We start from the raw sequence: 24,095 nt of genomic DNA, 5'->3' as shown, positions 1-24,095 counted from the left end.
AAACAGTTAAATTACGGAAGACTATTTTCGTAAGGTAATCGTTTGAAATACAAATTTACATGGAAAAACATCGGCGTTATTTCTCTCATGTTCGTTGGATCTTCTCTCTCTCTCTCTCTCTCTATATATATATATATATATATCTCTTTATCTCCGCGTTCTATCCTTAGAATTTCGGATGTTTCACTTAAAAATCAATTTCTGTCAAAGTTTTTCCCATCTTCTATATCCCATCGATGCTTATCTTTGAATTATTATTTTCCTATAATTTAAGCTTTACTATCTGTTTTCTCTATCAGATCGAGCCGTACGAATCTTTGTAAAAAAGTCACCTTTTTCGTTATCATTTCGTTGATATATAGATATTTTATTTTACTTCGAAGATCGATATGATCTTGATATTACCTTGAATATTGATCGATGACAAACTCGAATATCTTGAAATCTTTATGATCGATGACAGAAATGGAATATACATTGAAAATATTGTCCTGTTTGTGTGTGCTGTGCTATGTTATATGTATGTAGAGAGGTTATTAAAAAGAAGAAGAACAATAATAATAATAATAATAATAATAATAATAATAATAATAATAATAATAATAATAATAATAATAATAAAATAATAATAATAATAGTAACAAAAAATAATAATAATAATAACAAACATATATGAGTTGGCATGGAAGATAAGATAAAGCAATGACTTGATGCGCAAATGTGGAACGTGACTTTTGTATTAAACTTCTTAGTGTCATCGAACTCTAATCGAAATATATAATTGTCTCGAGTGTATCGATATCAATGCGAATGTTCGTCGAGTGTTTAACCCGCTTTCCTTTTTCTACTTCTTCTTTTTCTTTTTTCTTTTTTCTTTTTTCTTTTTTGTTCTTTGCATGTTTTCTTCGATTTTCTTTTGCAAATTCTTTCGAATTATCTTCATGGAAAAGTATGCGAGCGAGGAGTTAGAAGCAAAGAGGACGCGCATATTGTTGACCTTAAAAAAAAAAAAAAAAAAAAAAAAAAAAAAAAAAGAAAAAAGGAAAAAAAAGGAGGAAAAAAGAACAGAGAAAAAAGGATAAAAGAAAAGAAAGATGTTAGTATGCCGTAAACGAGATAGTAGTGTGGTCGCTATATCGTAGAAAATCGTTGTGGTATATAACTAAGGGGGAGGGGAGGACGAAGTAAGACGCCATGGAGTTTTTTTTAATAACCAACGGGGGAACGGCAGTTAGTCGGTGATAACTTAAAATCTAAAATTCATTGAATCTCCAGGACTGTCGAGAAAATTTGTAACCGACGATGCAGGTCGTATCGTAAAAAAGAAGGACACCAGGGACGACGATGCATGGAAAAGAGAAAGAGAGAAAGAGAGATATAGATAGATAGATAGATAGAGATAGATAGATAAATAAATAGATAGATAGAAAGAGAGAGAGAGAGAGAGAGAAAATCAACAAAAGAAACTTATGCATCAGTTCGTAACGCAATTGAAACGTTTTTTATTTTATCTCATATGAGCTCGTTAATTTGTTTCTTTTTATAAATAGGGTGAGTTAAAAGTTTTTAGATGGGCCAAAAGTTGGTATGTGATTTTTCAGATTTCCCCTTTTTCGAGACTGTTCAGGCTGATCTAATTTCAACCACCTTTTTCCCTTTATTTCCCCGGATTATTAAAACTACAAGAGTCTAACTTCTGAAAGATGTTCTGGAACCGTTTTGGGGAAGGGGAGTAGGGGAAGAAAAAAAAGGAAGAAAAAAACAATTAGCCTAAAAAGTTTGGAAGAAATGCGTAATTATTGATTTTGAAAATTACCTAGGAACTTTTGAACTCATGTCTATATTTTGTAAAATCTTTTAATGTTCTTACTTTCTTATTATTCATCCATTTTTAATGTCGTGCGTTCGATGATCAAAGAGAGAGAGAGAGAGAGAGGGAGAAATGGAGAGAGGGAGGGAGAGGTAGAGAGCGATAGAGATAGAGATAGAAATACATCGACCAACGTATTAGTTCGTCTAGAATTACTCTGTACGGATTTTGGTTCCATCACGGCGTACGGACGAACTTTGAGAGAATTTAAATCAAGATTGACAAAGTTTTAAAATTAATTTTTATCGAGTTTCGAAGTGTCCCCCGTCTCTTTGAACGCTTCGACCTCGATGCCTCCAGAATGCTCCACTTTCGTAATAACCTGCTGCCAGGCGAGATCTTCGCGCCGGAAATCTAATAAATATTAAATTCATAGATACTGACGGGGCTTGGGCGGCATCGGCGATGTCGATGATATAATGTTTCATCGGAAGCATCGCGTTCTATGTATTTCAACGATATCATGAATCATTTATTATATTTATAGTTATCTTGTTAGCTCATTTATTCTGATTACATTTCATTATCTCGTGTATTTTATTTATTTATTTATTTATTTATTTATCATACCTGTTTCTCATCGTTTCAATGTATTTCTTTATTAAGAAATCTTTATAATGAATTATTTATAAAAATGTTGCAATGGAAAAAAAAAAGAAAGAAAAGAAAAAGAAAAAAGGAAACATAACAAAAGAAGCAGCAGAAGAAGAAGAAGAAGAAGAAAAAGAAAAAAATAATGTCGATGCCTTGAAAAATATTTTCATCCGTATGTATCCCTTTTTTCTTTTTTTTCTTTTCTTTCTTTTTTTTGTTTTTTTGTTTCGAAACAGTGACAGAAAAAGAGAGCATACTTGTCGTCAACTAGAACGCTACGCCGAAGCCCATTAATCGATATTACGTTTCCGTTCTGTTACAGTGGATCTTCTACAAATGTTGGAATTCAACATGCCGGTGTCGTTTCCAGCCGCATCCCTTTTAACGGTGATTCTGGCATTGGTCGGTGAGTATAATCAGACAAAGAAAAAGAAAAGGATATATATAAAAAAAAGGTCCTTTCGATTCGAACGAACTTCTTTTTCCTTATCTTCTCTTTTTGATATTCACTTGAACTCAGCCAGTATTAAACTCTCTCTGTCTCTTTCTCTCTCTTTCTCTGTCTCTTTCTCTTTCTCTCTCTCTCTCTCTCTCTCTTAGTATTTCGTTATCCTGATGAAAATTTAACGGAAGTTTTGTCGTAACTTTTGGCATTTAATCGAGTTAACTTTGGACATTGTCGAGTTGAAAAGGAGGTGGAGGAGGAGGAAAAAGAAGAAGAAGAAGGAGTAGAAGGAGAAGGAGAAGGAGAAGGAGAAGAAGAAGAAGAAGAAGAAGAAGAAGAAGAAGAAGAAGAAGAAGAATAAGAACAAGAACAACAACAACGAAAAACACATACAACTACACACACATACACATACACATACACATACACATTCAAACGGGCTCAATGAAATATTTAAGGTCTCCTTTTTTACTAAATCACAGCGTCAGTGTGTTCCGAGACTACTCTCTTCGTTCCCTTGTCGGTACGATGTTAGCTTCGTTACAAAGCTGATTGGCCGGGACGGTTAACCGAGGATTCTGCATAAATTTCTGATGAAGGCGCAACAGTTGGGTAACCCGCTCGAAGTCCATTTAGGAAGAGGCCGTCAAACGGTGTATTGCTATAGTCGTCGTTATCCTCGTCCTCGTACTCTCGATGATCCGTCCCCAAATTTCCATTTCAACATTTCTGTTTGAACGTTAACTCATTCATTCCGTACTCCTTCTTATATTGCAACTTGTAAATACGAATCTAATATGTATGTATTTATTTAGACTTTTTATTAGGTACGAACGATGTCTCGTTGAATCTTTAATTTAAATTTTATTAAGCAGTAGTCATTATTTCGGGAGAAAAAAAGTTTTCAAAAGTACCTTTAGGATTATTTAGTTTTAAATAGAAATTCATTTCTATTATCCCTCGTTTAGCCGATTTGCATCAAATTAAATCTCGATTTCGTAGTACATGCTAATGTAGTAGATAGGTAGATAAATATATATATATATATATATATATATATAATATCTATATACGTTGGTATATACGTTGGTCGGCTTTTCACTGGCTTATCCTAAAATTCTCTACTCGCGTTTGGATGGTCCGACGGTATCGCGAGGCCACCAGTTGCACGAGAGCCGGCAAAATGGCAAAAGGAGCGCTAAATTTCCGGATTCGGGTTGCAGAGATCGTAGAGTGTGTAGTCCTCTCTCTCTTTCTCTATTTCTATTTCTATTTCTATTTCTATTTCTATGTGTGAAAGTATATGTGTACGCGTATATCGAGTTTAAAGGGTTAGTCGTGTAGGAAAAGGAAAGAAAAGGAAAGGAAAGGAAAGGAAAGGAAAGGAAAGGAAAGGAAAGGAAGCCTCAGGGAAGTTGTTATCTGAAGTAATAGGTTCCGGTTCCTGTGTCGCTTCCTGCCCTCCATCCGTCATCCTTCTCTGAGTTTCTTTTCTGAAAATCCTAGCGATTTCCTCCTTCGATCCTTCTTTCTCAACCAAATCTTTATCTTCACTTTCTCTTTTTTCTTTTATTTTTTTTTTTACACTTTTTACTGGCCATACTGCACATGTGGTACTTCGAACGCATGTTAACGAGTTTTCAAGAACATCCAAATGCATTTTTATAAAACTATTCCATTTTTCAATCTGTTATTACAAGAAGAAAGATCTTTCGATAGGAGAATCGATTGATATATGTACATACGTATGAAATTTCTTTCGATAGAACGAAAATAAAATTTGACTTGAGGATGGAGATCAGGAAACTTTGATAAATGAATTAATGAATTGTAAAAGAAATAGAATTCGACATCGATATAATGGTTCTTTTTTTTTTTTTTGTTTATTTTTTGGAACAAGAAGCAAATAATATATTTATTCTTTTATCGGGAAATAGGTGAAATTTTTGTTTGACATGATTTCGTCAAACAGGTTGAAAATGAAAAATTTGCAAATATCTATTAGAAGTATACATAATTTTATTCGTGCACGTTTCTCTCTCCCTCTCTCTCTTTATCTATTTATCTATCTCTCTATCTCTGTCTTTTACACATACCATCAAATCGTAATCTTTTAAGGAAAATTTTTTAAGGAAAATTTTAAAGAAAAATAGGATAATTGATGATCAGTGAAATTTTTCTTTTCCTTTTTTTTTACCCCGTTTTATTTTTATTGCATTGTTAAATAAATATACATATGTATGAGTGTATGTACATATGTATGTATATATATTACTTAGTTTACATCACGATTTAATCGACGCCTGAAATGATGCGTTCCGACGATGTAACGTCGCCGTGAAATCGTCTACGCGTCATTCAGCATTTACTTCCGCTTGGGAACAGCGATTTTGCATAATGGAATGTCAAAAGAACCGGAGAGTAACCGGCAGGAAAGCGCGTTAGTAACGCATGATCGACTATCCAACATGCCGTAAACGCATTCTCAAGAGTACTACCAACGTGTCGCATTCTTTATATTGTTTTCTCTTTCATCCATTTAACAAAACAAAGATCTTGAGTTTTGGTGAAATTTTCTTATGGAATTATGTAGCTTCTTTTTTTTTTTCGAACTTGTCGATCTTTTTTATTTTTTTTCCTTTGATCGAAAATGTTAGAACACAACACAATAGAGATTGTTTTTTGATATTTAAGGGGGAAAAAAAAGGAAAGAAAAGAAGAGAAAAAACACAAATGAATGTTATGATAATATATATCTTCTTATTTGAAATCGAGTTAAAGGGTGGTAGATTCTACTGTGTTTGCTGGATTTCGTATAACTTCGAGAATGGTATATATATATATATATATATATATATATATATATATATATATATATATATATACATATGAAAATAACTAAGCAAAACGTTATTCGCACGTAAAGGCCACACCGAGGGTGACCGCTAGTGAAACGCAGGAAAACAGGCTTGTCAAACGTAGAGCTGTTGGGATCGTTGCTTCCGTTGTTGGAAATGCTTGATGGAATTTCGAGTGGTCATAGGTCGTAGTTGTCGAGAAAATTGTACGAACCGTGGGTTGGTTGGGTATATCTATCAACAAAGTGTGGATATGTTTCTGATGGGACGTAATGGCAACGGCAATGCCATGCATACGGCTTTTCCCATACATAATGGATTCATATAAGTTACACATATATATACATATATATATATATATATATATATATATATATATATCTCGTTGTACTAAATTGATTTAAGAAACTGGAAAACATGATAATATTCCTTTTTTTATTATATTCGTATTATTCAAAAATATTTAATAGATATCGATTTCTAGGCCAATAAATAATTCTGTTATACCACCGCCTCCTATCTAGGTATATAAATTATAGCACACACATACATACACACACACACACACACACACACATATATATATATATATATATATAGTATGTATATATTCTATGGCAAGCTTTGAATGGAACTCAAAGGACATCGTGGCCGGTCAACGAGAAATATTATGTCCATTAGATCGCGCTGATTTTCGAGGTCCCTGCGAAATTGTCAGCGGTCGGAATGTAGTAAACGTAGAGAAGGTGGCATAGCTCGACCATTGATTAACCACATTATTAGCCTTCTCGTTCCTTTAGACAAAAGCTTTTGTTGTTACATTCGCTATATATCATGGGTAAATATTTTTACATTTACAAAATGAGAATATCTATACTTTTGTTAGATACGAGACGTTGTCGTATGTTAATTTCGTATTTCTAATGGACGAATCGAAATCGAAAAAGATTTTTTACGTCTTCGATATAAGTGTACTCTCTTTCCAAAGGTTAAGTACTTTATGAAGGAAAAGAAGAGTTTCTAGAGAAAAGGGTGCTATTATTGTGATCAGACCTAATACACTTGGCTCTCTCTCTCTCTCTCTCTCTCTCTCTCTCTCTTTCTGTGTGACTGTCTGTCTTCCTTTCTTTCTCTCTTTCTTTGTTCGAGCCCTTGGCTTACCAACATGAAGTAATGTTCGGCTAGCATGCATTTAAATGAGCGCATTATCCGGACATTATCCGACGTAAGGAAGACCTTTCGGCATGAAGACACTCGATATATAGAACTGATTCATGTCCCGCGATGTCACAATTTTTAATCGAATCTCAAATGAAGACATTCTTGAAATTCATGCCCGTGAACGAACTAACGACTTCGGAAATATTTTTTTACCCTAAATAATATTTAACACAATTATATTATTTTTCCTTTAGCATTAGGATAATTTACGATAATTACAATTAGGATAATTACGTTATGAATAATTATTTTTTATTATCATTTAAATCACTTTCAATATTATGATTTATATACCTATGTACGTAGGTATGTAATTATTTTATTAATCATCGAATGTATCTATGTATGTATGTAATTAATTTTATCGTGAGAAATAATAATAATATTTCAAAAATCTATATGTGTGTGTGTGTTAGAGCGTATGACTTCAAATTTATATAATGTTATAGAAAGAGCAAGAGAGATAGAGAGAAGGGTGAGGGGGACAAAGAATGACAGAGAGAGATAGAAAGAGAAAGAGAGACAAAGAATGACAGAGAGAAAGAGAGAGATAATTTACGTTAAAACTGTTTTTTTTCGAGATAATAGGTACCTATATAAAGTTCTAGGAAACGTGAAGGATATAGATGAGATCGGGTCTTAAACGTAAATAAACATTGTAAAATGCCTAGGAACATTGAACGTTTCGATTCACATTTGAGGCTAGGTCAGTAATTTGTGGAAATTATTCAACGAAATTGCTCGAATCTTCGACGAGAGGTTTTCTAATAATTATTACATTTTTCTATATTACAGAGATTAAACGACGTTTTGTATTTTTGATAGTTAGATATGTACGAATAAATTGTTATAAGATTTTAATTTATTAACATAAGAAACTCGTAAATACGTACAATTTATCTATATTTCTTTTTAAGTTATTAAGTTATTTGTATTCATTTTTAATCTTTTTCCAAGTAACGTCGCCAACACACATTTTGGATAGACAAAGAACAAGAACGACAGTTGTCACACACCAGTAGTGACATTAGAATTCTTAGAGATACTCGTTTTCTTCGTGTTTTGTGTCGCCTACTGTCTCGGGATCAAGAAACTAATTATCCGACGTTTTGCCCTTAGTCTCCGGCTCATTTATCCTCCTCTTTCCGACTACGTTCATCCACTAGCACCGTCATTCTTACCACCCTACTACAGCTCGCATAATATACGTTTTGTACCCTTGTCTTTTTCTCTCTCTTTCTCTCTCTCTCTCTCTCTCTCTCTCTCTCTTTCTTTCTATCTCTTTCTATAATATTTTGCAGGAGAACGAATCTTCGAAAGAGACTCTCTTCGACGATCACTTTTCATAGTTTCTTTTTCCTTTTTTCTCTTTTTCTTTTTTTTTGCGAAGAACGATCAATAAAAGAGAGAAACAAATTTTCAATTATTAATATGCGATGGAAATTATTTATTATTTTTATTTATTCTTTCTTTTTTTTTTATATAATAATTTTACGTTCATTTTATTATCGATATATGTATTTATTCGATTATTAATATTTTGTATAATTGAATTATATTTGTATAGAAAGATCGATATAAACGTGCTTTAATAATAATTTAACATATGTGTATGTGTGTGGTGAGTACACGCGCGTGTATTAATTTGTTTGTCGTGTTATAGAATATGATTAAAAAAATTAAGGTAAAACGATTTTCAAAGAAATTTTTTTTTCAATTATCGTAGCTAAATCGAAAGAGCCGTATATACGTACCTTATATACGTATTACGTGTCGCAAATATTTTTTCTTTTTCTTTTTCTTTTTTTTTTCTTTCATGTAGCACGGAATTAAGAAGTCAATGTTAGTTGCAAGCTTGTCAACTTATACTGAGCGTTATTAATCACATTTCAGACGGCGTATTTTTCAACGTACCTAGGTACTCGTTTTACACTCTCGTGACCTGCCGACGACACGCCCTGGCGGTACTTCTTTTATTATTTCCGTGTGCTCCCCCGTGGCTTTCCATATCATTACAATGCATTAGGAAACACGCCATTAGATATAGTACGACTCACACAATCACTATTCTATCGGACGTATTACGTTACGGTACTTTTGTTAAATTCTCTTCTTTCTCGTCGGTTTTTTCTTCCCTCCTTTTTTTTATCTCGTTTCTTTTTTCTTCAGTACTTTTATTCAGTTAGTATTTTTATTAAGTAATATTAAGCATTTTGTAAAACAAATGATATCGGTATAAATAATTATGTATCAGGATTGCTTGCCGCAGGATTACGTTAGGATTACTTTACTCATATTACAAATCGATATTTTATTATAAATATTGATGATTTATTTGAAATAGTTTTTTTTTTCGTTTAATTTGAAAAAAAGACTCGATGAAAAAATCCGTAGGCATTCGTCACGTTCGGCTTCTTCTGTTTTTTTTTTTCTAATTTAATATCTCCATCAATTATTCATTTGTTTCAAGATACACATTGAATTAACGTCGTAGAAATTAATTATTTAGTTAACTCAGACAAGTATGTATATGTCTTATTTCGTTTCTTCTTGTTTTTTTTGTTTTTTTCCGACACAAATAATTGTCAGTTGGTTCATATTCATGAGTCAATGTTTTTTTTTTTTTTTTACTACAAGTTATAATTATAGTATAAATTGTAGAAAAAAAAGTTTTTTTTTAACAGATAACTGATTAAGAGAAAGAGAGAGAGAGAGAGAGAGAGAGAGAGAGAGAGAGAGATTGAGTGATTGACTGCAGTAAAGTTCATCTTCACAATTTCAATTGCGTACAAACGTTATATAATTTTCTTTTTTTTTTCTTTTTTTTTTCTTTTTTTTTTTTATATGTACATACATATGAACAAATATTATTTGTAAAAAGTTAATAAGTTAAGCAGGATTCATGTTGAAATAGAGGCAGAGAAAAAGAAAGAGAGAGAGAGAGAGAAAGAGAGAAAAAAAGGAGAGAAAGATAGAAAGATAGATATAGAGTGTAATCGAGCCAGTTATCTCATAATTTAAATTGCAACGAATCGTAATCGACTCGGTGTAACAACGTTGAGATTTAAGAGTGGCTCGATGTGCGTTTTCGCACGGACATAAAAACGAGTATACGCGTGTGACCACCGCCTCCGCCTCCGCCACCGCCTCCGCCACCGCCTCCGCCACCTCCACCTCCACCTCCGCCGCCATCGCCATCGCCATCGCCATCGCCATCGCCATAGCCAACGCCGCCATCGCCATCGAGTCATGTATCGTCTCGTTTTAATGCACATAACGGAAAGCTCGCGTATAATATTTTATCACGAAAACACAACGAATCGCGTGGTAGCCATGTGTCGGACTTTTAATTGCGTGGAAACTATTCGATTAATAGCAGCGCAAACTCGCGCTCGAACGAATCTTCGATAGCACCCGATCGCCACACACACATAAAGAGAGAGACAGAGAGAGAGAGAGAGAGAGAGAGAGAGAGAGAGAGAGAGAGAGAGAGAGAGAGAGGGAGAGGGAAAGAGGGAAAGAGGGAGAGTATCGATTATACGTTTCGTACACGAATTGTTTCGAGTTTGTCATGATTAAGGTCGTCTTTTATTATTAAACTTTTGATTTCACGAAAATGCTATAGCGTGGCTTTTTCCTTTTCTTTTCTTTTCTTTCTTTCTTTTTTTTTTTTTTTTTCAATGAATTCCAAAAAAAAAATAATTAACTTTACGAATTTTTCAAACTCTTTGTCGTATTGCTTTTTGTTTTCTATATTCAAAAAAAAAAAAATAAATAATAATAATAATTAACCTTAAGAATTTTTTTGTTAATTGTCTGCAATGTAATAGTCGATTATTATTTTTATTCTTTTTTTTTTTTTTATTTTTTCTTTTCTTTCTTAAAGAATAATCATATATAATTTATATGCTAATACATATTTAATTAATCAATACATAGATACATATTTTAACTGTTTATTATTATTTTAAAATAAGATTGAATAATGCATAATATTTGTTTATGCGTGTTTAGCGAATGCATGAAGATGATTTTCCCGATGAGAAAATTCAATTAGATTAATTCGGAAATATGCGATTTGAAATATTATGTATGTAGATAGATCTGTGTATGGCGTTAATAGGATTAATTTTATTCAACGTTTCGGAGATAGACGAATGATCAAGTACGGGCCGACGCGTAAGTTTTTGATTATAACGAAAGTCATATTCATTCGGAAGAGAGAAGATTATTGTTGTAGTGGAAGAAAGTACAGAGAAAGAGAGAGAACCAGTGAGAAAAAGAGAGAGAAAGAGAGAGAGAGAACCAGTGAGAAAAAGAGAGAGAAAGAGAGAGAGAGAGAGAGAGAGAGAGAGAAAGAGAGAGAGATGGTTAAGAAGAGGGTGGCATCGAGTCTTATAAACTTAACAGCATAGGATCATTAGTCACTTTCGTTTCTACTCTTTTTTCTCATTCTTTTCGTATACGAAAGGGAACTTTTTTCTTTTTTCTTATTTTTCTCTTCGTCTTCTCTCCTGTGAGAGACAATCAGACGAAGTCGTAAAGCATCGTAAAAGTTTCGTTTTATTTTCTTTTCTCTTTATTTTATTATTTTTTTTTTTTTTCTTAGTAAAGTTCGTCGAAATAGTCGAAGGAACAACATAGTTTTAATTTGATTTTTGTGATTCGGATGTATATGTATGTATACGTGTGTGTGTATATATAATTGATAGATATACATAAATAAGTTTGTTTATATGTATTACAGGTATGGAAGCAATAATGTCGGAGTTCTTTAACGACACCACCACTGCATTTTACATCATATTGATAGTTTGGATAGCCGATCAGTACGATGCTATATGTTGCCACACCGCTGTTACGAAAAGACATTGGTTAAGGTAAGGAAAAGAGATAAAATATATATATGTTGTATGTATAACAGAAAATAAGAAAAGGAGAGAGAGGAGAGGGAGGGGGATATATCCAAGTATCAAGTAAATATCAAGTAAAATATCTCATATCGTATCTTACGTATTTATGTACGTACGTTCTAACTCGTAAATAATATCTTTCATATATCGTTTATTTTACCATCGTTCTATTTATTTCGTTCAAGACATATATATATATATATATATATATATATATATATATATAGTATAGCATAGTTATATCTATATGCTCGTAAAATCGTACGATGTTTATATATTTACATATTTAATCTCGAATCGACGTTACGAAAGTGAACCGTTAAGGTTTTAAGAACGTAAACGGTTGGTAAAAGAAAGTTTCCCGAGCGATAAGAAAAAGAGATAAAGGATCTGGAAAAACCTGATAGAGAGAGAGATAGATAGATAGATAGAGAGAAAGAGAGAGAAAGAGAGATAGATAGAGACAGAGAGAGAGAGAGAGAGAGAAAGCAGCGTTAGTATAGTGCGTAGAAGCATGGGGGTTAGAGGCAGGATGATCGAAGGAGCATTTAATTAAAAAGGATTAAACTGTTTCCCGGAAAGCCGTTGGAGCGTTCGTAGACTCGGTTACCTTGTTCCTCTTCCTCCTCCTCCACCTCCTCTTCTTCCTCCTCCTCTACCTCCTCCTCTTACTCCTCCTCTTTCTCTCTATTATATTCTTCGGCTCTTGAACAGGCTAAAACCAAAATGATCAAAGTGTCCTTATTCTAGTCTCCTTTGTTAAACGTTTCTTGGTTTGTTTCGCTGTTGAGAGAAGAGACTCTTATTAGAGATTATTAAGAACTTGTGTGTGGATATTATAATTTTTACTCGTTGTATATGTCTACTTTTTCTTTTTTGTTCTTTTATTTCTTTTTTTCTTTCGTTGTTTTTCTTTCTTTCTTTTTTTTTATTATTTATTTTTTTTTAGGTACACCATCTTCATAGTTATTTAATGAACTGTATCTCGTCTTTAGATATTATAATTGTTGTTCTTGTTTATACCTACTTCTTCTTCTTCTTCCTTTTTTTTTCTTTTTTACTTACGTTATCGATTCCTTTCGAAGTGTATCGCTTTATTTCGAACAAAATTAAGACATCAATTTTTTTTATATTTATAATTAAATGAAATATAATAATTTTATATAATATATATATATATATATATATATATATATATATATATATATATAATATTTTGTTATTTATAATTGAATGAAAATTTATGTCGTTGGTGTTGTTTCTTTGAACTTCGAAGATTTACTTTGTGAAAGCGCGTCGATACGTTTAAATTCAGTGATCCCAAATGAAAATCATTGATCTTGCACGAAAGAGGAGGTAGCTACGATAACTTAGCTAGCGTTCGGTGGTCGTTCAATGGGAAGAGGACAGTTTCGGACTTTACGCTCGATGTACTTTAGATATACCTACCACGTACTGAGAGTGTGAATCGAGAGATCCGTCGGAGTATCTCTACTTCTCATAGCTATTCTCTATCTCGACTATGCTCGTTTGAACAAAGCGTTACAATCGCACGATACATTAGAGACGTTAGAAAACGATTAAACAACATTCACCGGGTCGTTGATGTTTCACTATAGAATTAGAACGAACGAGATGGACTTTTGGTTGAACGAATGAAAGATATACTTTTCTTCTTTTTTGCTATTTAGTGAATATTTTCATGATCGTTTTCTTCTTCTTCTTTTTTACAATTTCTTTTTTCCTTTCTTTTCACCACAAAACTCCACTTTTACGTTCCACGATTTTATTTGAAATGTCAATATTAATTTTTTTCGACACTTTTATGCAGCCTTATGATTTAGGCTTTTTTCTTTTCTTTTCTTTTCTTAAAAAAAAAAAAAAAAAAAAAAAAAAAAAAAAAAAAAAAAAAAAAAAGATTAATCTTATTCCTTCTCCGTCAATCGAATTCAACCGAAAGAGAAAATTTGCTTGATCTACTGAAGGAAAAGGAAGTAATTCAATAAATCATTATTAACATCATTTGGAAAAATAAATTTACATTCAATTTATATACAACGTACATATTTCTTATTATTCATCATCGATTAGATTGGATATCGTATTTAACGGGGATCGTTGAAATGTTCTAAGATGATAGATAAGTAAGTTCGGTTGAAATTTAATTGTTGGAATAATTAATAAAATTTATTAATTTTTTTTTTCACTTACCAAAGGGTCGATTAATTTCACTCGCGTACGTTGATAAAATTTCGTTTGGTTGTAATTAACGTAGTCGTAGTTAAACGTGTAACGTATTTTAAAACGTCGATTAAGAATGTTCGAAAATTGCAAAGACATTTGGTATTATCGATAAGTTAATTCACACACTGTTCGCTATGATAATCTTGCTTTCTTGCCGGCTACTAGATAGTATCTGCTTCTGGATTCAACGAGAGATAGAGATACAGATAGAGATAGAGAGAGAGAGAAAAGAGGGAAGGAGGGAAAGAGAGAAAGAGAGAGAGAGAGAGGTAGGAGACCACAGTTGAATACCACCAGACCGGCTGTTTCCATGGGTCATCCGGTTTTAATTAGAAGACCGACTTCCGTTTACATGCGGTTTAGCCGATAACTCCGTATTCCTATTCTCCCTTTCTGTCTCCCCCTACCCCTGCCTCTCTCTTTCTCTCTCTCTCTTTCTCTCTCTCTCTTTATAATCTAAATCCCTTCACGATCAGAACGAACAACGAAGAGATTAACGGAACTATCGTTCTCGAATTATTGAAATTATTGTTTCCTAAATCGTCGGATATAAAATTAGAAAGTATTTTATGAATATTTTCTCTCTCTCTCTCTCTCTCTCTTTCTTTTTCTCTATTTGTCTCTTACGTTGATTTTTAATAGGTATATATATATATATATATATTTTTTTTTTTTTTCTTTTGCTCTTCTATTTCTTTTATTATTCTACATGTCTCGATCATTAATATCTATACTATTAAATCCTTACATAGAATCAAATACATTATATCTTTTTCAAATACGAGTAAAACCCTCCAGGGTATCTACAGCTATCTACCTTTTCACGTATCAGCACCGTTCGACAATCTGAAAAGTAAAATCTAGATGGTACTCCAAGGATAACCATCGGTTTTGGTTTCGCACATAGAGGAAAAAGGATACTTGCTATGCAGTCGAATGGATATCGCTCGAAGGGAAACGATAGTTTCTACTGAAAGTTTCGATGATCGTGTTCTATCCTGATACACGCAAGCATTCAACCTAAACTTACGTATTTTCATGTTAGTTTCATAGGAAACGGAATAGGAAGTTTTTTCAAGTTCGTTCTTCTCTTTTTCTCTCTCTCTCTCTTACACACACATACATATATACAAACATACACATTCTTTCTCTTTCTATGTTTTTTCTTCGTTTTCTAGCTTTACCAATCCTCGAAAGAAATCATTCAAAGAAGTTCATTATCTATTTTACGATTTACTTTTTTACGATTATCTTTTATTATGAAAATAATCTTACGAACAAAAGTATGCGTGAGTTAAGAAAAATGAATGAAAAAAACATGGAAAAGAAAAGAAAAACAGAAAGAAAGAAAGAAACAAACAAACAAAAAGAAACTACTACGTTTAAGGCGTTCGAATGAAATAACATGAAATAATAATTCTATTACAATTGGAATCTCTCTATGAGTCTCCTTCTCCTCCTCCCCTCCTACTCCTTGTACTCACTTCTCTCCTCCGTATCATCACCTCCCTTTAAAGCGCGTTTTCGTTATCCAAATATTTCGAATATACCAGATTTAAATTTTATTTTAACGTGCGTGTTTCAACAGAAGTAGGACGATAACGAATCGAGGTGCCAATCATTCAATCTGAAGTGTCGGACCTCTCTTTGCGAATGGCAGAAAGAGAAAGAGAGAGTGAGAGAGAAAGAGAGAGAGAGAAAGAGAGAGAGAGAGAAAGAGAGAGAGAGAGAATGAGTATATGTATATGTTATGTATATGTATATGTATATGTATATGTATATATATATGTATATGTATATGTATATGTATATGTATATGTGTATATATATATATTATTTCTCACGTTTACGTGCGAATCTCATACTATTTACAATGCGTTCTCTATTTTTGTATCAATTCGTAGGCATTCTCAACGAATACGAGCTTCGAATAATCTCGAGTTCTTACGATGAACAGGAACGAATGAACGAACGAACGAACGAACGAACGAACGAACGAACCGTGACATTTTCACGGAATGAATGCACGCGTCCGATGCAATGTTTACGTTTAATTACGTCTCTTTTCTCTTTCTCGTTGGATCCACGTTAGAGTTACACGCTTACATGCATTTTACTTTCCGTTAACGGCCTAGCGTGGAGATATCCTATTTTAGTTTGTTAATTTCATGAATTGTTTTGTTTTGTTTTGTTTCGTTCAGTTGTTTCTTTCTTCCTTTCTTTTCCTTTTTTCTTTCTTCCCCCCTCCCCTTCCCCCTCACTCCGCCCTCTCCTTGTACTTTTTCTTATGCAATTGCACGCGCGCAGTTGAGCGACATAAATATTTCAATATTTCTCTTTTGAATGTAGGTTGACGTTATTAAGTATTCTATTATAATTCTCGATGCATATATATATATATATATATATATATATATATATATAAGTTGTATTCATTTTCTTGGAACATTCTACTCGGTCTAGAGAAAAAACAAGAAAAGGGGAAGAAAAAATAAGAAAGGTAAAAAAAAGTCGAATATTTGTATTACATTTTTTACTACATGCACATGTATCTCTCTCTCTTTCTCTCTCTCCTCACCATCTTCACCGTCTTTCGATCTGTTTTAAGTGTTCACGGAGTTTCTTTGTGTTCTATTCTTTTAGATTTTGTCTTAGCTAAAGTTTCTACTTCATTCTGTATCGTGAGAATCAACGAGAGAACGTTAAAAGGGCTCTTTTAAGATGGCCCATGAGCATGAGAAAGAGAGAAAGAAAAAAAGTGGGAAAAAGAAAGAGAGAGATAGATAGAGAGAGAGAGGGGGAGGGAAGAGAAAGAGAAAGAGAAAGAGAAAGAGAGAACAGACTCCGCGATACGATTTTATTTCTTCGAAACGGCCGAGGATAAACGCAATCAAGCAATTGCTTCTACAGGCTCGACAGGTTAAAACCTCAACCGTGGTAAGAGTTTCATCCATTTGTTCGACGATTTAAAAGGGTCGCTATCCACACTTTACGCACATATGTACATACATACATACGTACATAGATACATACATAGATACATACATAGATACATACATAGATACATACATACGTATATAGATACATAGATACATACATAGATACATACATACGTATATAGATACATAGATACATACATAGATACATACATACGTATATAGATACATAGATACATACATATGTATATAGATACATAGATACATACATACATACATACATACATATATATATACATACATACATACGTACATAGATACATAAATATGTACATACATAAATACATAAATACGTACATACATAGATACATACATACGTGTGTACTCGCTACATACGCTTGAATGGGCCTGCGTGCGTCATTGAAAACAATTAGAAAAGTGCTTTGACGATAAACGTTCATGGTAGCTTAGAAGTTACGAACTCGCGTCTCTTAGGATTTTTGTTTTTGTTTTTCTATTTGTTTTCATTTTGTTGTTTGTCTTTTTTTTCTTTTGTTTGTTTTCGAATATACGTATATAATACAATGTTCATCGAATTAATTTTTAAATAACAAAGAACATTTGTATATAATGGATTGTGCATATAGGATATAGATAAAAAAAAATATTTATTACCTCTTATATAAGAATTGAAAAAATAAATATTTAAGTTCGTTAATATAGAAACTAATGCGTTTTATAATATTGTAATAGTTGTCGTAGTCGTTGTTGTAATTGTTGTCAACGATGAAAAGATTTCTACCTGCAATTGAATCGAATATATATTTGAAATTCGTATATGCCCGAAATGTGTTGGAGAGACGGTATAAAGAGAGAGAAAGAGAGAGAGAGAGAGAGAGAGAGAGAGAGAGAGAGAGAGAGAGAGAGAGAGAGAGAGAGAGAGGAGAGAAAGAGAGAAAGAGAGAGAGAGAGAGAGAGAGAGAGAGAGCGAGTGCGAGTGATCGATCGAGGCCTGGTTAACAAACAGTGAATTGTGGGTAATGAAGCGAAGGGAGGAACAGACGTTGCGGCTTTATCGTATCATAGGGATTTTAAATTTCCCACGGAAAGGAAGTAGAATTTTTGTTTTCGTCGTCATCATCATCATCATCAACATCATCATCATCATCATCATCATCATCATCAACATCGTCATCATCATCATTATTATCATCATCATCATCATCATCATCATCATTATCATTATTTTCTCGAAAGTTTGTTCGAACGAAACTAACGTGGAAAGTTGTCGAACGAGTGTTTCGTTGTCTCGTACACTCGAAGGAAAATGATCGATCGTGGGTATAATAGATAGATAGAGGGAATGAAAGAGTAGGTACGGAAAAGGGGATGCAAATGGCTTCGCATTATTAATACTATTGTGTTTGGATTGTTATCGTAAGTTGCAGTCGGTCGGGGAAATATTTAGAAAGAGTTAATCTTACGAAAAATTATTCTCCTTATCGATATATATATATATATATATATATATATATATATATATATTTATATGTATGTATATAATGTATTTATTATATATGTATGTATATAAGTTTTTTTCTTACGAATCAAATCGTATTCGATTTGTATATAGGAAATGGCATTAATCCTTTTCAAACGCACACATATGTATATATGTATACGATTATAAAGATTCATAATTGATCACTTATATCGCGTATATTTGTTTTACTTTTCTTCTTTCCCTTTTTTTATTTCTCATTTCTTCTTTTTTTCCTCTCTTCTCTCTCTCTCTCTCTCTCTCTCTCTCATTTATATCCGTACAACAAACGTAATTATTATTAGCGAATTATTACACGAGCTCGCATTTGAAAGAACGTAGAATTTTCCATGTTAAAAAGATCAAGAAAATGGCGACGTTGAGTCAGCGTTATTTTTCTGGACGTCTGCGGTCATATCGTCGTTGACAGTACGTATTATCAAATCGACATCGGACTGAGTTCGAAGGTCGTCGTTAAAGATGGCAGTGAAGACGAAAGAACGACGATAACGTAGACGACGTAAACGTAGACACACCGGTGGTTTTAGGTGTCACTGAGTTTAGATGGGAAAGGTGAACGGGAAGGGAGATCTGCACTTTACTTTAGATCCTTAACGTAGTCCTGGCTCCTTTCTAGCAACCAGATAACGCACGTTTGCTACCATTTCAGCCGACGAAGGGCCAACTCACCCTTCTTCGGTATTCCGCTTGGCTGACTAACGTAGAGAGCTGGGTATTAGGAGACACGTGCCTCTTTCTCTCTCTCTCTCTCTCTCTCTCTCTCTCTCTCTCTTTCTCTCTCTCTATATATATATTTTTTTTCTCTCTTTATATATCTTTCTTTTTCCAAAACCTCTTTTCACCCCTACTGATTTTCGTCTTCTTTCCACTAGTACACATGAGATCATCAATGTTACGACAGATCCACTCTTTCTGTCTGAATATATACACACTTTTTATTTAACGAAGCAAATTTCTAGGTCTTTTCTTTTCTTTTTTTCTTTATTCTTGTATTCTCGAATATTTTCGTTTAATTGTTTGAAAATAATGTTTATATTCGTATAATTTCGAGTTTCATTAAATCGTTTGAAAATAAACGAGTTAAAAAGGCGTTCTCGGGAAGGATATCTTTGTTGTATTTCTTAAAAGCGAAAATCGTTTCGTGGAATGAGAAAAAGAGAGAGAGAGAGAGAGATGAGGATCGTTGATGCGTAACGAGAAGGAGAGGAAGACGTCGACGACGTCGAAGACGACGAAGACGACGACGACGACGACGAGGACGAAGTCGACGTCGACGTCGACGAGATTGGCGACGGGCGACGTCACGCGTCGACGGCCCGTAACAAGTGGCGCGCCGGAGTGCTTACAATCAGCTGGGCTTGTCCGCAAATAACATCGGGGGATGATTATGATTGAATAAGGTCCGTAATTGAGGCTATTGAGCAATTATATAAATAAAGCGAGCCGCGGTGTCTACAGGCAAGTGTGTGTAGGTATTGGTAGTTGAGATATATAGCGTATATATATATATATATATATATATATATATATATATATATGTATGTATGTATGTATGTATGTATGTATATATATATGTATGTATATATATATATCCTCCGTGTAGTGGGGTAACAGTAGGACAGAGTCTCGTGAACGCGAGCGAGGGTTGTGTTGGCAGGCCAGGGGTGTTATTTCAGCATTATGACCGTAGGACAAGGAGGAGAACGTGGTGTGTGGCGGGGGGAGGTAAGGGGAGTGGGTGGTAGGGTGAAGAAGGGAGATCGCACAGGCGGCAATGCACGCTTGCTGAGCGGCGGGGTACCGAGTTAGGTGGTGGAAAATTACAGTGCAAACATCAGCTATACCCGTATAACGCGATCCGTGGAACACATCACGTCGGTGTTTCGCATCAGGCGGGGCCGATGTTCTCGAATTATCCCTTCTTGCCAAGAGAGCTCGACTCGCCCGCTCTCGCCCCCGCCATCACCACCCTCTTCTATCACCACTATCTCTCTTTCATTCTGTCTCTGTCATTTACTCTGGGTATATTATCGTGGTATATGATATTCGTACAATTTTTTCCTATAGTATGCTTGGTATAAAAGGTGCGCAAAAATCGATTAGGATCGTAACGAAAAAGTTGCTTTAAAAATGTAGAGGGAATACGAGAAAGTAATCGTGAATATCTAGCTACCCCTCCTCTGTTAGGTACTTCAAAATATGTTTCTCATCGTCGAAGCGAGAGAAGGAAGTATTAGAGTAGAAGTATAGTGAAGCTGTAGAAAGAGAAGAGGAAGGTCGCCTCGGAAAAGTGTAATTAGTTCGTCCGTCCTTCGTCCGCTTTCTCATATTTACTTTCCTCAGCCGGACTTGGCGCGTACAGAGTATTGCGAAGGTGTGCGAGAGAGAGAGAGAGAGAGAGAGAGAGAGAGAGAGAGAGAGAGAGAGAGATGCGGAGGTGGAGAACAAAAAAGGAAAGTGCGAACCCTAGGAGCTCGATACCCCTCAGAGTTGGCGTTTTAATCAGGGTGTCACGCTCGTCTCGGGTATCTCGGTGGTATCTAGGAGGCTGTAGAAGAGGAGGTAAAGAGGGAAAGCTGAAAGAGGTGGGGTGTTAAAAGCGAAGGAGCGTCAGACTGGCGCCAAGGCGAACAGAAGTCTGGCTCCGGCACCGACGGACGAAAGAGACTTCATTTTCCACGAATCGTCCTTTCGCGTTCCGTCTATATACGATCGGTCAATGCTTTTCTTTTCTTTCTCTCTCTCTCTCTCTCTCTCTCTCTCTCTCTCTCTCTCTCTCTCTCTCTCTCCCCTTTTATTATTTAGGTAAGTTAGAACTAGTGTTCTTGCGACAGAGTGTAAGAACGTTCGATTTTAAGCTAACCAGTATTTCTCTCTCTCCCCTTCTCTCTTTCTCTTTCTCGTTTTTTCTCCTTTTTTTTTTCTTTCTTTCTTTCTTTCTTTCTTTTTTTTTTTTTTTTTTTTTTAGTTATCTTTCATGATAAAATATTGATCCACTGATGTGAAATTTAATTAAAACGAATGAATTTCGTTAAACATGCACGCATTTAAGTAAATAGATAATCACTTACGACTACGGTCGTTAGGTTCTTGATAATAATTGGTGTTACTATTAAAGAAAATTAGGAAGGATAAGAAAACGAAAAAAAAGAACGATCGTCCACAATTTTGTTTTTTTTCCTTCTTTTATCGTAATTTTAATCTTGAGGAAGGTGTTTTTGATAAATTCAAAGATACGTAGAAAGAGAAAGAGAAAGAGAGAGAGAGAGAGAGAGAGAGGGAGGGAGGGAGGGAGAGAAAGAGGGGTGATTAATGTTATTAGAAAGAGTAGCGGGACGCGTTTCAGCCGTGTGGTGTCGTCGTTTTGCACAGAAACGAATATACATTCGAGCTTTCGTGGTCCATCCATACGGTATTTGCCGCACGACAAGGCGCATGATTAATCGTAAACAGCGGATAGAAAATTAGTCCCCGTAAGATAATTAAGGGGACATAATTAATTGTCTTGACTCCGTGCATACAGACGGGAATACTAAGCAGCCTGTCAACCGTGCATAGAAAAATGCTTTTTCCGAAGAGCTTGACGATCCTCTGTGTCTCTCTCTCTCTCGCTCTCGCTCTCTCTCTTTCCCTTTCTCTCTCTGTTGCTTTCTATTTATCTCTATTTCTCTTAATTCCGTTCGCGAAAGTTATTTTCAAAAGTACCAACGTATATATACAGATGTTCATTCTCGTTTCAATACACCTATTACTTTTTATTTTTCGTTTGTCTCTTTTTTTTTGCTTAAAAATTTCATATGGATATAATTCTACTTCTTGCATTAATCGAATGTTATTATCATAATATATATATATATATATATATATATATATATATATATATATATATATATATATATATATATTGTTTTTGTCTTCTTTTTTATGTCTTTTTTTTTTTTATTACAGAATATAAGGCAAAAGTTTCTAGGAGAATTATGAAAATTTTCTAGGTGATTTAAAAAAATTTTCAATTATACTTTTGCCCAACTTTTCGGGCTAATCTTTTCGTTTAGTTCGTAAGAAAGTTCCTGGTCTTGTAGTTTTATGATACGTAAAAAATACATAATGTGTGTGTGTGTTTGTGTATATATATATATATATATATATATATATATATATATCTAGTAAATGTGTGTATATTATAATTTTATTTATAAGGCAGAAAAATCAAGAGTATCGAGAAGACATGAGAAATTACGTCATATACTATAGTTCGTAGCATACACACACACACACACACACACACACACACATACACATATATCGCGAGACCTTGTTCTCGAAACAAGTCAGCGAAAATTGATTTCTCTCGTAATATCCTTCTCGTTTCTTCGTGTCGGGGAAGAAGAATCCCTCATTCTCATAAGTACATACATCGTCTCCCGAATCTTTCGCGAAGTAGGAGTCGCGAATGGAATACTTCGGATTTTCCTTTGATATTCGAAGATTCTTCTTTGGACTTTTCAGGATGGCTTTTGCCGAAGAAGAAAATTCCCAATTACGAAGCGTCAGTTCCTTTGAGACCGTTCGTTCCACTCACGTTTTTCCTTTCGCCAGACGTAAATTGATCGGTAACAAGCGAATATGAAGGAAAAGTTCTAAAGGAGAACGCGAGCTTCTCGCACAACAGCTGATGTGTTGAGTTATTCCTTCTCTCTTTTTCTTTTTTCTCTTTTTTCTTTTTTCTTTTTTCTACCTCCCTCCCTCTCTCTCTCTCCCTCTCTCCCTCTCTTGATGTCTTTTCTTTTTTTTCCTTTTTTCTCCTCTTTTTTTTTCCTTCTCCCCCTTTATGATCCTATCGACATCTTTGCTGGACGTTGTTAATCGCAATTTAATGCGACCAAGCTGTGCGCTTTCTAATTGACGATTGAGCATTAAGAAGCTTGACGTCTTACGTTTGAACAGTTTCGAATAATTTTCTCGAATCGTGCTATGAAAGATCGATGATCTTTCGGAAATCTCTTAGAATTATGCGCATGTAAAATTAATTTATCGTGTTTAGTGAGTCAGAGATAACGCCAGTAAAATAAAGAACGAAAGAGAGAGAGAGAGAGAGGGAGGGGGAGAAAGAGAAAGAGAAAGATATAAAATAATCAGCGATAATTATTAAAGACGATTGCATGTCAAGCCATTGTATTGATCCTCGAGATCATAGTCCGCGCCATTTTTTGGTGGAGGGGAAGATAATACAAATAAAACAAAAAAATAGAAGAGAAAATATAAAGATTAGTGAGATCCGTTTGTTTATTCAAAGTTTTATCGTATTATCGTCCACGATAAATGTAAAATAACGAATAAATATTGTATGTGTGTATGTGTGTATGTATTCTTGCGCATCCGTAACTGGCTAAGTTTAAGTATATAATGAAGAACTAATGAGAATAAACGAGGACGATAGCGATCTTCGTGTC

The 24,095-nt window shown here is 34.2% G+C and overlaps 1 protein-coding gene across 6 annotated transcripts in view; it reads left to right on the top strand.

Moving 5' to 3' along the window:
- The window catches only part of LOC124423318 (membralin-like), a 59,531-nt gene that overhangs the window by 10,274 nt on the left and 25,162 nt on the right, over positions 1-24,095 (top strand). For all 6 annotated transcript variants that reach the window (XM_046960910.1, XM_046960909.1, XM_046960908.1 and 3 more), the window contains exons 9-10: positions 2,787-2,870; positions 11,736-11,868. In XM_046960910.1, coding sequence (XP_046816866.1) covers positions 2,787-2,870; positions 11,736-11,868 — 217 coding nt within the window. The remainder of the gene's footprint in view (positions 1-2,786; positions 2,871-11,735; positions 11,869-24,095) is intronic.

Source organism: Vespa crabro, chromosome 4 (genome assembly GCF_910589235.1).
Source record: "Vespa crabro chromosome 4, iyVesCrab1.2, whole genome shotgun sequence".
Lineage (NCBI taxonomy): Eukaryota > Metazoa > Arthropoda > Insecta > Hymenoptera > Vespidae > Vespa > Vespa crabro.
The sequence above is the reverse complement of the archived record's forward strand: the minus strand, read 5'-3'. Positions and strand labels throughout refer to the sequence as shown.